The sequence below is a fragment of the Vulpes lagopus genome, chromosome 7 (genome assembly GCF_018345385.1).
Source record: "Vulpes lagopus strain Blue_001 chromosome 7, ASM1834538v1, whole genome shotgun sequence".
NCBI classification, from domain to species: Eukaryota; Metazoa; Chordata; class Mammalia; order Carnivora; family Canidae; genus Vulpes; species Vulpes lagopus.
In genome coordinates, this window is record NC_054830.1 from 92723188 (window position 1) to 92739683 (window position 16496).

General features: G+C 39.3%; 1 protein-coding gene across 2 annotated transcripts in view; it reads left to right on the forward strand.

Annotated features, from left to right (window-relative positions):
- The window catches only part of MLLT3 (MLLT3 super elongation complex subunit), a 277428-nt gene extending 261368 nt beyond the window's left edge, over nucleotides 1–16060 (forward strand). For both annotated transcript variants that reach the window (XM_041762597.1, XM_041762598.1), the window contains 3 exons: nucleotides 5473–5544; nucleotides 6709–6780; nucleotides 13531–16060. In XM_041762597.1, the coding sequence (XP_041618531.1) occupies nucleotides 5473–5544; nucleotides 6709–6780; nucleotides 13531–13662 (276 nt within the window). In that variant the 3' untranslated portion in view covers nucleotides 13663–16060. The remainder of the gene's footprint in view (nucleotides 1–5472; nucleotides 5545–6708; nucleotides 6781–13530) is intronic.
- Nucleotides 16061–16496: the final 436 nt, after the last annotated feature.

Here is a 16496-nt window from a genome sequence, read left to right on the forward strand (position 1 = left end):
ACTGACTGAGCCACCCAGGTGCTCAGCCTGGTTCTTTGTTTTACTAATTTACAGTAATGTACTGGTGGGAAATGAACTTTTAACTTTTGATTCTGTTTCCTCATCCATAAATGGAAATATTAATACCTGCCCTGCCAGTTCTCTAAATGATGACAAATACCATATTTGTAAAGAGCATGTGGCCATGCTTATTATTGTAGGTGCTCTGCCTCTGTGTGGTCATCCAAGGAAGGAGGGTTGTCATTTGGAATTGTAAGGAATAGTTAATAAAATGCGAATAATGGTCATTATCATTATTATAAATTGAGCAGAAAGAAGCCTTATTAATTTAATAGTCCATTCAGAATGTAGTTTTTGGATAAGGTCTAGGCAAAACTTTGGAGGCTTTGATTAAGAGCTTTTCTTAAACAAATGATTAAGACTGGGATATTTTAAATACTAAAATAATTTCAAGTATCATGAATATTATAAAAACCTCATAGTGCATTGAGTTGATACACTCATTTATATAAGCTATTCTTATCTCTTTGTTTAGGCAGGTTCCCTGTGACCTCTAGACTAATTACTTAATCCAAGTTACCTTATGAATATTATGAACTTAAAAGAACTGCACTTTTCTGAAATTATTCTCTTCACAGATGTCCTACAATTTTAAACAGCCTTGTCCTTGAATTTATCTTTGCTTTACTGAGAAAATATGATTTTTTTATAGCAGAAGATTTTTTTCTTTTAAAATTGTGTATAAATCATAAGATCTCTTAAAATTTAGAATACCTCAATTAGAATACCTCATTTATAAAGTTTATCCACAACTTAAGTTTATTCCTATTCCTTCATTGTAGAATAGGAATAATATCAGTGTTCTCTACCTCACCACTTTTATTCAACTGCAGTTTCTTTGTGGCCTACATGTGAATGCAAGCCCAGTCTCATCATCTGTTACAGACTGGCTGTTCGAGGAGTTAGTACATTCTTACTCCTGACCCTACTTCCCTGCACACCATGCATTCCCCAGCTCCAGTGCCAGCCATGCCCTTGGCCCTGGGCCGGCCAACTCTCCCCTCTGGCATGACAGCCTACCACTACACATCAAGCACTTCTGGGGCAGGTAAAGACTAAGGGCAGAACCACATCATCACCAATCAGTTGGGAAGAGACTTGGGCTGGCTAACTAGATAACTTGAGTTTCTTTTGTAAATCTGTGCTTCAGTATATAAGCTGGCAAAGGGCTAGAATTTGGACTTTGCATATATTTGCATATTTAATTTAAACCTTTGGAGCTTCCGGTGGGGTGTGTGTGTGTGTGTGTGTGTGTGTATGTGTATGTGAGATAGAGAGAGAATGAATCAGGGTCCTTCATGGGCAGTAGCAGTAACTATCAGGAGTTAGGGGCATTAGGTATCCCCCTCTTAAGCCCCTTGAGCTTCATTCCCACATGGAGGGGTTAGACTGATAAACCAGCTCCATGAAGCCCCCAGTCTTGCCTTTCAAACCACCCTAAACATTTCCTGGATGGGCAGTCCTGAGTTGACTTGGCTCAAATCTTGGCTTCAGGGAAAGTTTTGGATTTTTTTTTAAGCCTGTCTAGCAAAACAAGACTAAAAAAATGAATGGTATCATCTATCTGCTGAGGGTAAAAATTACTTTATCCAATTAAATAGCATACCACTGGTTTCTTGGCATATGTTTACTCGACAAATGTAGCTTCACACATGTGAATCATCAATCTGTCAGGAATACTCAGTTATATGTCACTTCCTCCATGCACCTATAAGCATAATAAGACAGTCCATATGCTTTCACTTTTAGCTAGTCTAGGGTAGGAAATACGTGTAGTATCACAAGAGCACTTACCTCCTTGAAGCTGTCTTGGAACTGAGAGAGCAAGAAAAGGTTTTTAAAACTTTGTATTGGTTTCTTAACCCCTCAAGTTACCTGCATCGGGTCAGGTGTGTTGCTATATCCCTTTAAATCCGTATTCTAGGGATCCCTGGGTGGCACAGCGGTTTGGCGCCTGCCTTTGGCTCAGGGCGCGATCCTGGAGACCCGGGATCGGGTCCCACGTCGGGCTCCCGGTGCATGGAGCCTGCTTCTCTCCCTCTGCCTGTGTCTCTGCCTCTCTCTCTCTCTCTCTCTGTGACTATAATAAATAAATAAAAATTTAAAAAAAAAATAAATAAATCCGTGTTCTAGGACTTCTTAAAAAATTGCTAATCTTCCTTGGTTCTTCATGCCGGTGAAGTGAAAGAGTAAGAATTTCTTAAAAATATCAAAGCCCCCTGAATTTCACCCTAGAATGCATTTTCAGTATTCATTTGACTGTATGTGTGAGAATTTGATATTTCACATCAAATAAAATCAATGAAAACAGACTTCCTGTTTCACAGACCTTCTTCGTAGGAGTTTCCTTGGTTGCTGTCTGCAAATTGATAATGATCTCTGAAATTTTTGTAAATTTCGAGGCAAAGCCGAGTTTTCCTTACTCGTTCTCAGGTATTCCAGGGACGAGAGAAGAGAGAAAGTGCTAATTGAATCAGACATTTTCTAACTTTGGGAAAAACAGTGAACAGACAGAGGCAGGCACATGTCAACAAAGCTAGTAATTAACCTGAGTATTGTTAGGAGCTACTGGATCATTAACATGAAAGGCCCATCAGTAGAGAATCCAGGCTGCTGAATAATTGAGTTGTCAGTCCTCACAAAGAGATACAGAAAAATAATCTTAAACGTTTGATTCTAAGCCATATCCTCAGATTAAGGATTGAGGTGCAACGAATCTGAGTTCTGTTTTAGGGGATGACCATGGATATAAATGGTGCATCTTGGCCATCTGGGTAGCTGTTGCCTTCAGTAAAGCTTAATAGGGAATAATAGTGAGTGCTGTGCCATTTTAACCAGAGGAGTGTGTGTGTGTGTGTGTGTGTGTGTGTGTGTGTCTGTATTATTATTAAACTTCAAACCTCCCTTACCTGAGTTTCAAACAAAATCAAAATTCCAGATCCCTTTTGGCCAAAAGTATGAGGAGAAAGGGGTTGGGGGTGACAGGCCTTGAGGGAAGGAAGTGATCCATTGGACCCAAGTTAATATTCAGAATATCATAAATTACCTATCAGCCTGCAAGGCATGTGGAATAAAATTAAAGAGTCTATCCAGTTGAACTGGTTTGAAATAAGCTCATGGAAGACAAGGTGCTGTAGTTTTAAATTCTGGAGTCGTTTCCTTAAAGATAAGAAATGATCATAAATAAAACAATTGTCTTCAACATGGCTCAGCTCTCCCAGAATGAGGTTTTGACAAAGCTGTTTATTTTGGAGCAGGGAGAGATCAAAGAAGGAAGATTAACTGAGCCCTCTCTGGGCAGCCACTCAGTAACTTGAGGCGGATCACTGACACCAGGAGCTTTTGTTCCTGCCACTGCAGCTTCAGAAGAAAGAAACTAGGATTTCAATGTAGTTTGGCCTTCTGTGCTGTAGCACTTACGGAATGTGTAGGGTGGGACTTAAGTGCCCCGAATGTTCTATTTTCTGCTCTGAAGTGGTGGTAGAACTCTAAACCTAGTTAGCAAAGTTGCCTTACAAATACAGAATCCTTAGTCACTTTGATCCCCCGGAGTGCAGTGACTTGGAGAATGGCAAGGGGGTGCAGAGTGGGATATGATGGCAATACAATTTAGTTTTCTAATGCACAAGGCAAGCGTACAGGCGCTGTTTTTCTCTCTGGCCTGGAATCTCAGCAGATTGTCTTGCTTTGCCCAACCGCTTGTCTGAGTTGGCGAGGAGTGCCATCTACTGACCTACTTATTCCTAGGTCTCTGAGCTCGGAGTTTCCCCTTGAGGTCTCATTTCCAACAACAATAGAGAAGGAAATTCTGAACGTAGGGGAGTGTTGGGTTTCCTTTACAGTGCGACACGTTAAAAACGATTGCCTTGCCCCAGCGATTAAGTAATTTCCTTGTGTTGCCCAAAGTATTGTATTTTAAGTGAGCGAGCCTGGTCAGATTGGTCATCTGGTTATCTTAATGTTAAAAATGAAGAAATAGAGGCTTTCTCAGGAAAGACTCTATTGAAGCTCACTTCTTACCCATGCATTATTCTAAATTCAAAGGAAAATATGCCCTTTTAGAAGTATTTGGTCCTCTCCAGAATGTCACGGTCCTATACCAACAGGTAAAATGTTTGTTGGTAGTGTAACATTTTATAGCTGAATGGAAATCTGGACATTATCTTGTTCATCTCATATATTTCATCTCTCTTTTTTCTTTTTTCTTTTTGAGATCCAAAAAGTGTTAAATAATAGAGCTAAAACCTGAACTTAGTTTTCTGAGCCCAATTAGGGCTTTCTCCACAACAAACAGAGTGGGCTCATTTTAAAATCACTTTTGTGTTATGGAATATGATAGACTTTTGAACAGGATGGTGTGTGTATGAGTGAGTGTGTGAGTGTGAGACCAGAGAATGGACAAAGATGAGCAGTAGGAATATGAGACTTCTTAAATATATCTTTTATTTGGCATTTTCCTCCTTAATATTAGCTTCCGATTATAACTCAGTTGGTAATGAGGTTATCATGAAAAAGACAAATTACTCTGCTTTTTATGTTTATATACATTTGTAAACACTCATCGATAAATTCAGTGGATCTCAGCGATTTTAAACAAGGCTCATTTAAAAATATTTCCCTTATGATCCTCAATTTTGAGGACTCTAATAAACCAACTGTATTTATTAAATAATAATTTGTTTTTCCTTCTTAGTCATTAGAAACCTAGCTCCCCAATGGAAGCCTCTAAACAGTATGCAAACTACTATTCATACTCAAAGCTGTGATCAGTTCAGATGAAAGGACAGACCCTTGGTTTTTTTTATCATGGCTATAAACACAAAATTCTTGAACCATGGAAGATAGTCCTGCCTCTTTATTTCTTAAGTTGGAGGATCCCAAGTTGGGAGCAGTGTAGCTGATGGCCATCTTCATTTCCAAAGCTGCATCCATTTAGTGGGTATGAGTAATTTTTAGAATCTGAAAGTCAGGTACTAAAAAGGGTATTGGAGTATTTGCTCTATCATCCCTAGCATGCTGAGCAGTGGTTGTCATGCTGAAACAGCAGAATAAATAAGAAAAAATTCTTGCCAGAGGGGACTATAATACAGTACAACTCAGCTGCTGTGCATATGTGTGAAAGTGTTGTCACAAAAAAGCAGCAGCCTTGGAAGCTTAGATCAATTTTCTTATCGTCAACTTTTTTTTTTTTTTTAAAGTCTATTGCCCTGACTCAGCATTTCAGATAGAAGTTCTTTATTTTCCAAGAAAGAGCGAGATTAGAAGAGAAGAAAGAAAATGTATAGAGGAGAAGTGCTGTTTGGAAACTGATATCATTGTATGACATTTCATGCATAAGTGCCTTTGTTTAGGGGGCCGGTTTGCTACGAAGTGCCTGAAATCAAATTTAACAGTGTTTTCTTTGATCCCTAGATTCTTGAAGTGAAAAGTCCAATAAAGCAAAGCAAATCAGATAAGCAAATAAAGAATGGTGAATGTGACAAGGTAGGTTTCCAGGGTGTTCCCGAGACTGCTGCAGCATGGACCGGCTGCCCTCTCCTTGTGTTTCCTTTGACCATCCTTGGTGGCTCCCCTTCCCTGTCTTCCATCAGAGGTGCCCCACACCCCCAAATGGTGAACCTTCTTGGCGCTCTGTAGTTTGTTCTCCGAATCTCGCTTATATCTTCAGTGTTACTCTGGGCCCTTAGGCTGCCTTTTGCCATGAAGCTCGCATTGCCAACGGTTTCAGGCACATTGACTTGGGAGCTCAGAAAATCACATTAAAGGTAGAGGATTGAGGAATCTCAGCCATAGGTGAGCAGGGACGCCTGATCCTGGTGTAGTATGCCTTCCAAGTGTGCATCACGCACTGGAAATCTGACTTTAAGACCTGCTGCGGGTTAGTCTCCTGTTGTGGGCAGGGTCATAATGTGCTTTGCGGAATCAGGGCAGGCCTGACCAAAGCTTCACAAACCTTGCCTTTGCCTTTATTACAAACAGAGGCGCTTGGAAAACCCATACAGTTATGTTAACAAAGATTCCTGAGTCGGAACATATGGGAAGAGAGGTGTGCTTCTGCCTCTGCAGAGGAGCTCCAGATGTTAATTTGGATAGTCATCTTGGTTTTTCAGAAGATATTCTCTTCTGTTACTTGCTGTTTACTGGCTGGCCATGTTAGGTATAACCAGGAAAGCTTTATTTTTTATTTTTTTATTTTTTTTTAAGAATTTGTCCTGAGATAATTGGTTGTGTATTTATACTTCCATGTTCAAATTTAGACTTTTATTCTCTTAGTTAAAAATCTTCTGAGATGAAAGAATTTTTAAAAAAAAGTAAACTGTGCTAATATTTTTAGACTCACAATTTACTATTGAGTACCCTTTTTCCCTATAGATGAGGGTTACTGGGAGAGAGTGGGTCTGCTTCCTTGAATCTGTTGAGAGTAAGTGCCAAGAATTGCCCTTTATGAAATAGCTGGCTTTGTAACCATAACCACGAGAGAGACTAGATCTCCAGGAGCCTTGGGCACTGAGTCCACACAGCATAGGCAAGGGACATAGGATGGAGTGCCTCCACCTGCTGCTTGTATGTTCGTGTTTATTTATTATGCTATTTTTGGATTGCTTCCTAACATGCTTCTTCTTTGGGGGGGATACTCTTCTCTTTCAGGCCTACCTAGATGAACTGGTAGAGCTTCACAGAAGGTTAATGACACTGAGAGAGAGACACATTCTGCAACAGGTGAGAAATACTTTTTAGCACATCCCTTTGCAGAAGCCACGAGGCCTGCTTCATCCTAGGGTAGTGTCATAGTACCTGGAGGTCACACCAGCCCTACACTGGGCTCCTGCCACCTGCAGAAGTATTTGGGTGGGTGTGGGGGTGGTTCTCATTGCTGAGGCTACCTGGAAGTCTGCTCTGGAGTTTGGCATGGATGAGCTCCTTCCCCTGGTGTTGCAGCAGAGGAAAACCGGGCATTTGTGGAGGTGACGGTGCTGGTGGGATGCCTGGATTCCTCTCCTGGCTCACACTGTCCTGTGAGCCAAGGGAGGGAAGAACGGGAATGCAAAAGCCTTTGGGGCCAAGCTTCCAGTTTCATGAGAAAACAGTGATAAGAATTTCAGTCAAGTGTTGTCAACATTTGTGATTCAATGGAGTAACCTTTTGCCAGTGCTCTTCTAAGAGAAAGAAATATTTTCCTCATTTCTCTTATCTTGTACAGCATACATCTATTATGAACTCAACTCCAAAATACTTGTGGAGTTGGGAAACTTCTCTTAGTACAATTTGATGTTTTGCAAAGATAAGGGTGTTTTTTAATTTTGCTATAGTTATAGTACTATTTAGTTTGCCGAATTAATGGTGGCTCCTGAGAAATAACTTCCTTAACGACCAAAGAGAAGGTGGCGCTCTAAATTCCAGGGTGGGTTTGTAGATTAGTTCACTGTTTGAATTTTGTTTTATTACTACTTTCAAATGACTTAAAGTACTATTTAATCTATCCCAGCTGTGTGTGGATTATTATTTTTTTAATGTTTAATGGCTGATGGTCACATTTATATTCTGTGTACATTTTTTGCTGAAAACTATAAATATGCGTTCTCAAATCTGCCAAGTTCCCTGATTTGTCGGATAGGTTTTCTTTTCTTTTTTTAAACCCTTTTAGAGTTTCAGGTTTGAACCAAACATTACAGACCTATGATTCTTAACTGGGATGAGTTGCATTTCTTGCATTTCCATTTAAGTGAATATGAGTAGGGAACAGATTGGAGTGCTTCACCCTAAGAATTATTCTAGTCCTCTGCTAGTATCTTTCTTCAACATTCTTTTGTAGAAAAGAAAATTGTTCAGCTTGCCATTTACCAATTATGTGGGGTTAAATGACTGAATGGTGATGCTAAATCTATTAGCTGATATTCCCATCCTTTCCTATCTCTTTTTAAGCTCCAGCTCTGAACCACTGTGGAGCAATTGTCCAATAAAGCTATGAATGCATAAGCTGGGCCCAAATAGTCTCGCAGGAGAGTGAAACAGATGTTTGGGCAGGGTTGAGACACCTTCACAAAGAAGGCCCAGGCAGTGAGTGCAGGAAGTAGGCCATTGGCAGGCTCTTACCTTGGGGTGTCATTGGCATTCCCAATTTCACATTGTCCTTTTAATTTGACCTTTGAAAGAACCGTGAGGGAAGGTGGCTTACTCAAGAAGTGGATTACTTTAGTGTCCTAGAGGGAGAGAGTGATGGCTATGAATTTTTAGCCTGGCATCAAGGCGCTCCAGGACACACAGCGTTTCAGCCTAATTGCATTCCCAGGCCGGTTGAAAGCTCTCAGTCTTTGGCCTTTTGCCTTGCAATGCAGCTGAGGCTTGTGATTATGATACCATGATGCATGTCCTGTCACGGTTTACTGCTTAATTAATTCCTATTGTAAAACATAGCACTATTGAGGACTAATGTTATTCTCCACTTCGAGAGCTGCTCATCTCGTGGAATGCATTCCGCAAAGTCGATGTATTCTTGCCATGCGGGCCTGAGCACCTGCAACAAGATTTCTGGTGAGGCCAGGAGCACATCCAAGGTCTTTTACTATTAAACACATCCTATCAAAAACTCTGCTCTGACAGTTTTATTTTGCTCACAAGAAGTGGTTAATATCTTTGTTTTACTCTGGGGACATGCAATACTGGCACCCAGCATCTAGCTTAATGGGCAGAAAGCACTAGATCAAGAGAGCCTGTGTTCTTAAGCCACTTTTCCTTAAGGTAAAAATACAATACAGGGGATGCAGTCAAACCCAGAGATCTGAGTACCCTGGACTGACTCATAATTTGATTTTTCTTCAAACTGTGCATTCCACATTGATTTGGAAAGGGAGATGGAGCACTTCTAACCTCCCTAGCAGTTGAGCTCTGAGTCTGGGTTTGGCATCTTAGAATGAAGAAAAAGTTCTAAGGGAAACCAGGGCTTTCTTAGAAGACAGGTTCACAGTGTAGATAACAGCTGCTATACTTTTAAAATGATCTTCGGGGAGATGGGAAATGAGTGGTATATTAGAGTATTCCTTCTAACATCATGGAGAACCCTCCCTGGGAAATGTTCTGCTGAAGATTACCTCCATCTTGGGAAATTGCCCTCATGTTACAGAATCCCTTATAGCTAGGATCCTGATGGCCTGCCTCTTCACCAAAGGTAGGGCATATGCAGTCCCACCATAAACAGCAGCATATTCCCATCCATACCCGAGGCGATTCTACAGGAAGACCTAGTATCTCCCAGACCTGAATCCACTGCTGGTAGCAGTGGTTAAAGCAAAGCTTGTTCATTGCTTCCCCTCAGTGAGAGGGCTGCTTTTGGGCAGAAAGAACCCTGATTTTTTAAAAATATAGTTAGACTAAAAATAATGCATCTGTTTTTATGATTAAAAACTAGGGTTGGGGGAAAGAGCAACAGATTTAACAAGTAGACCTTACCCTGTTAAAAACAAAAACAACAGAACATGAGAGACTCCTCTAACTCTGGGAAACAAACAAGGGGTAGTGGAAAGGGAGGTGGGCGGGGGGTTGGGGTGACTGGGTGATGGGCACTGAGGGGGTCACTTGATGGGATGAGCGGTGGGTGATAGTCTATATGTTGGCAAATTGAACTCCAATTAAAAAAAAAAAGATAAAACAAAAACAAAAAACAGCCTGCATCGTACCCCCTAAAAGGCTAATGTGGCAGGAAATAATCCATCACAAATGTTTTCACCATGACCAGGATTGGAAGAATGAGTCAAGTAGTTGAGATACTCTTACTTCTCCACTAAGCATCCACGTCATGTGCTCTTACCTTCTTATCTACAATCACTCTGTCTTTCATCATTCTTATTTTGGGGAGATATTCATTATCGCAGGATGATGCAGGGTGACACCAGCAAGGTAGAGCCACACCACATCAGCAGTACAAGGTGATTCCTGTAGTGAGGCAGAGAGGCATCCTTCAGGGACCAGTGGGATGTTTTTAGGCTTTGTGGCTTGTGTCATTGGAATAAGCATGTTAATGCTATGCTTCTGATGTTCTAACTATCAGGATTCCTGGAAGGGAACCCACATTTATTTTTCTTTATGAAGTCTTTACTTAATTGAGGATGTGGGTACATGCTCTAATAATTCAAGTCATTAATGCCATTCCCTTTGGCAAATCGTCCCTAATGCCTTGACTGTGCCACTATGACCACTACTACCTTAAGGTCATCTCAGCATCTACTTGATGTATTCTTACAAGCTCTTACAGGCTCATTGAGTGAGATTGATCAGATCCCCTCCATTTCTTTGTGTGTTTATGGCTGCAGGTGAGGGTGGGGTTATTGCTTGTGGAAGAGGTAGGAAGGCCTGTCATCCAAGCACTGGAAATCTATGAGACAGTCCACAGTCTATGAGATACCCAGTTTCCTAGCAGGCAAGTGGGTTTATTTGCTTTCAAATCAAGTGGCTTTTTCTAGAAGGTATTTTTATTGGTGCTTTCTTATTGGTAATTAGCAGCTATACTGAGTCACAGAAAGCTATCTTCCTAAAGGAGTGAGTTACCATTTCAAAGGGAAAATATAGGACTCTACTTTGCCCCTACATTGTGATGTCACTACTCATCTTCATCTTCTATTCTCCCTTTACCCCCGCAACTTTTATTGTAATTATTATTATTTTTTTTAATTCAAGTAGGCCTTTTCTGAATTTTAGCTTCTGGCATTTTCCCTGCTTCATTTGTTTTAGTGCTAATGAAATGGCTAATAGTCAATGAGGGGAGGCGGAGAAAGCACTGGGTTTGACAGTTCATGTGTTGTACAGTTACCTCCCAGATCATTAAGGAGAAGTTATATTTGTATGTTGATCATAATCATGTTGTCCTGATCTCTGTAGCAATTTAGTTTATAAAGAAGCTTTATTTATCCTATTATTATCTTATTTGATCCTCTGCATAACCTATGTAATAGGTAGAACAGGTGGAGTTATCCCCATTTAGGAGATGAAAAAGAAACAGGGGCTCAGGTTATACTGTTTTGTACATTGCCATTCAGATAGTGAGCAGAGTCGGAAGTGATACACGAGATTTGGGACTCTGTTCTGAATGCTTGGGCAACTTACCTATTGGCCAGTTAGTTGGAGAGAGAGGTCACACTCTAGGATAATTGTTTTTTGCCTTCATTGTGTACATTCAAAGCCTATTTTTTTCTCTGTCCTGAAGATTACACATTTTCACTAGCCCTATAGTATTTTTATAGGTATACAGAATTGAATGAAATGCTCTACTATAGTATTTCAGTATCACAAAAATAGATAATTTACGCTGGAAAGTATGGTTAGTATGTATTTAGCATCAACTGAATTAAGTATTTGATTGCCTTGACAAGTTCGTGCCTGGACGTGGCTGTGTGTATCTCTGCATGTATGTGGATGTGTGTCTGTGACTTATCCAAAGCTCAAAGTTCAACAAGTTCTTATGTGAATGTAGTACTTTAACCATACCTGGGAACACCCTTTCTAGGATTCTCTTGATGTGTGATCTAGCGCTAGAACCCTGGGTCCAGTGCTTTAAAGTAAGAAAGAGGTCAGTGAGGACATAGACTCCTTACTGTCCTGCTGTGCCAGCCTTCCCATCTTGTATTTATCCTCTCAAGGGGAAGATAGGCTTCCATCTTTATTCCAGACAGGAACAGGGGACAGAGGCCAGAAGACACATACTCATGGTCTATATTCTTTTCAAAAATTGTCCTGAAATCCCAGTGATTTTTGACAAATTTTAAGTAGCAGTATCTGCTGTATGTTGCAGGTGCATCTTGGGAGGCAAGTGTTTTAGCTGGGCTTGTGGTTACTTCCAGAAAAATCAAGCTTCTATTAGTATTTAAAAAAAAAAAATATAGTCAGTAGGCAGTTTGCTGTATCTGTCATGATTTCATAGTAAGAGTACGTGTTTTATTATGAAACCCATAGTTATATTTATAAAGAAGAGTTCCAGACATTGAGTAAGGCAGTAACAGCTCAGTCTGGAGCCATGCGATTAATTGGATTGGGGTTCAGCATGTCTTTTATGCTTCTGTGGAAGTCAAATATGCCAGGAATGGGGAGCACATTTTCTTTTGAGACCCACTGACCCATAGGGAATAGTTCACAAATTTACTATTTTTTAAAGAAAACTAATCCTAAGAAGAGAGGGTCAAAAGTTTCCTTTCTGCTATTTTCCACCTGTAATTAGGTCATCTAAAACTCCATTGAATAAATAGCCTAAATAATTAAAATTGTTCTCTTTTTTGAGGTTATTGAACTAAAGAAAATAAGCAAGTGATAGGAGGGCGGTTACAGAGACAACTAAAAATAAGTAGAAAAGTTTGCCACTTTTCTCAGTGCAAATATTTTTTCTTTCATCCTGATGCTATTTTTTTCTCTCCCCCACAAAGCTTGCTAAAATTAACCCCCATCCCAGGTTACCCACAACATACTTACCTGAAGTCCATGCTACCTCAGCACTGTCCATTTCTGATAAAATTATTAGTAAAATAAGAATGGCAAGACATGTAACACGATACAAGATTTTCTCAAACCAGGAACCAACAACATTCTTAAAATTGGAACCTTAGATGTATCTTCTTGAAAGCCAAGGCAAGATGAGTACCTCTGCCACAATTTTTATCTTATATCTGACAGTTGGAGCCCACACAGTAAGAAATGAAGGAAGACTATCCCACACGAAGAGACAAAGGTTTTTTCTTTTTGTAAATAATACTTATTAACCTCAAATATCCAAGGGAATAAACTGAACATGACTGTAAGTAATAAATAGATGTTTTTATTCATTTTGTTGTGGTATAACAAAGTGTACAGCTAGGTGAATTTTAACAAAGTGAATGCATCTTTTATAACCAGCACCCAAATCAAGCAACAAAACACTTCCAGCCCCCTTCCAGTTACCACCCATGGTCTTCAGCGGGTAGGATTATAGATGGTTTCTCTTCTTCCCTTTTTGGGCTTTGTACTTAGAGTTTTCAATAACATAATCAGAAAGAAAAATGATCATTATTATATGTGTGTGTATACTTTATTTTATAAGGAGTCTTGTTATTTCTAGGATGGAATTTTCTTACATCTAGTAAGTATAGTCATTATCCATTGAGTCAGTAACTAATTTTTAAAAGAGTCTTGAAAGTGTATCTTCATAACCACCAGTGGGGGTTTTACCTTATAGTAAAACATGACTTGAAAGGAGAAATCCATCTAAAGGATGTGAATGAAGAGAATAGGTAATCTGTTCTTGTTGAGAATTTCAAAAGGATAATATTCCTTTGGCTTACTAAATTGGCTAAGGGATAGTTCGGTGCCATCAATAGCATAAGACCCTCTTGCTATAAAGGAGAATATGAGTCTCTTGGTTCTATATTTGATCCCCTCCACCTCTCTGTCTCTCTCTCTGCCTTGTGATATCCATTGCTTATTGCCCATTCTTTCTCTTCTTTACTCCCCTAGATCGTGAACCTTATAGAAGAAACTGGACACTTTCATATCACAAACACAACATTTGATTTTGACCTTTGCTCGCTGGACAAAACCACAGTCCGTAAACTACAGAGTTACCTGGAAACATCTGGAACATCCTGAGGATACAACAACTGGATGCATCAAAAACTGTTGTTTTTGGTTTTTTTTTTTTTTTTTTTTGGTTGTGATTTTTTTTTTTTTTTTGGTTTGTTTATATGGAAACACTCAGAATGATGCAACCAAAAGGGAAAAATAAAAATCAAACAACCTTCAGCTTTATTTTTCTTTAAAGCCAGTCATCATCTCTTGATAAAGGAGAGGTTAAGCAAACCAGCCTCAGCGGACCACTCTTCTCTCCAAGGAAATCCCCGGGAAGAGTTAGCCTGGATAGCCTTGAAAACAAACAAATCAAACACAACACAAGAAAACTTAAAGAATGTGTATGGTATCATGTATCTTTCTCTGTGGTGGTTCATTCCACAGGACGAATGCATATTCAACACACTGCCTTATTACATAACTGATCTATTTATTATCGCATACAGATATTCTAAAGTCGTTGAGGGAATGACACCACAAGACATTATAAGTACTTGGTCCCACGGATGCTCTTTCAATGCAGCGCCCTTGCCATCCCAAGCCCAGTGACCTTACTCGTATACCGTGCCACTCTCCACTAACTTTTCCAGGTCCTTTTACTCGTTGCAGTCTGTATTTGCCACCTTTTGTTTTTCCAGTTCCAGGACACAAATATTATCAACTGGGGGGGACCAAATTGTCACCCTGATTTTTCTTCTTTGTGGTCTTTCTCCTGAAAGTTGGGGCCCAGCCCTTGGCTGTATCCATATAATGATCTTGGACCATGGTAGAAAAATGCACCAAATAGGATCATATGAATTGTTGTCTAGCCTTAGTCAATAAACCTGTAGGACTTTGAAACAAGTGTACCTGTAAACGTCCTGCATCCAGCATTGTTGAGCTGTCATCAACATCCTTGTGTCTGTTTTACTGTTCTAATATTAGGTAAATACGGAAGTAAAGGCATTCCACAGGATCATCGTTTTAAAAAAAAAAAAATTCTGGTTCTGTTTTCTAAAGAAATGTTGTAGAAATTCTTAATTTGGATCTATTTATTAGTAAGGGTTTCAGGTTTTTTCAGCTGCCAGTGTGTTATATCCATCTTTACCATAAAACCTGGAATAAGAGATTTTTGTTCACGTATGATCCTCTTAGACTCTTTTATATTTGGAAAATTAAAATCTTTCTTTGGGGGAAAATTCTTGGTTATTCTGCCATAAGAGATCATGTATTAATTTGTAGATTCAGTGGTTCGATCCTGTTTAGTCACTTGCTTATGTTTCCAGAAGGATTTCTTGTATTGGTAAAAATGAAGATGGTTGGGAGGGGGGCTATTTTTGTTCTTGATGTACCCTGTTTTAAAACTAGAAATCTGTCCTGTGGCATGCAAAAGAAAGCAAATTATTTTTAAAAGAAAAAAAAAAAACCCAAAGTCCTTTTGGTGTCATTATTCCATCCTCTCCATAAATGGAGATGTGCCAAGTGAGAACAGCTCATCTTCCAAGTTTTTGCTAGGAACTCAACCGAAAAGAAGGGAAATGAAGAAATACTTCTGGATCCAAAGGTTCATTCACTGGATCAGCCTTAAGAAAGCTTCTATGTGTGCGAATAGACCAGTCTCTAGGCTCTCCCTTGTTTATTCCCATGCCAGATGCTGTCTTTTCATACAGAGATTAACTAGTGTCTGTACAGAAAATGGTCTTTCCAGACCCATTCTTTTGGGCAGTAATGTAAATGCAGATTGATAATGAAGTTATTTCTGCATTTTAAAAAGGGGATTTTTTTTTTACATTGTTTCTTTCTATCCAAAGACACTATTTTTTCCTTTAAAAAATTATAATACAGCCATGCTCCTTGTAAATTACTTCTGAAGCGTCCTCCCCAAGGACAAGTGGACTTTTTCGGTAACATTACTATTCTTGATGGTTGGCATGAACAGTCCTTGAAGCATTTGTTGTGTGTCCCCTTCTCAATGTTTAACTCCAGAGAAACTTTTGGAGTCATTTTGGACATTAGGTGACTGATGTGTGTGGTTTTAGGCGTGGTTTTAGTTGTGTTTGGTTTTGTTTTTAACTTCGCAGATGAAAGGGGAGGGCAATGCTTACATGAATTGTTTGCAAAATTTAGAAATCTTTAAACATTTCTAACTGCTAATCCACATATTCTAATTAAGCCAGAAATGGATGTGGTTTAACTAAAATATCTGTGTAGTGTAACTAGAAATGTATATATGTAGTTGGGGCCATTTTTATTTTTGTAACTAAGTTGTGTGGCAAAATGATTTGACAGTGTGAAGGTTTTTCTTGTTCTTCTGACCACTTTTACCAGGAAACTAGGTAAAATATAAGCAACCAAACAAAAAAGGACAGTGAGAAGGGAAGCTATTGCAGTAATAAACTTTAGACCTCAAATTTAGGCAATAAAGCAGATGTCTTCAGAATATCGTCAAAATGGAAGTTTGTAAATTAATAACGAAACTCAAGAAAACTTACCCATCCACTAATCCTCATGGAGGCAGCAAAATGAGTTTTCCACAAAATTTCAATAGAGTGAGAGTCACATTGTTGATTTTTTGCACGTTGTATTCTCACTCTCATCGAATCTTTAAATGCAGAAATAATAAATCCCCTTTTCAATTTAGTTATACTCTCTTCAAGTACCATTCCCACTCAGTTCTGCTGTGTTTATAAACACTGCTGAAACCTGCTAGAAAATATATTTGGCACATGTGCATCCTGACAGTGGCTTTGGTTTTTTTAAGCACAAAGGGGAAATGGCAGGGTTCAATTCCTTAGATAGATAGGTTTCAAATAAAATTATTGGGTGGGAGTGAATATGGTTTGAGCCAGCCAGAGTAGGAGAAACTTCCTTTAAAT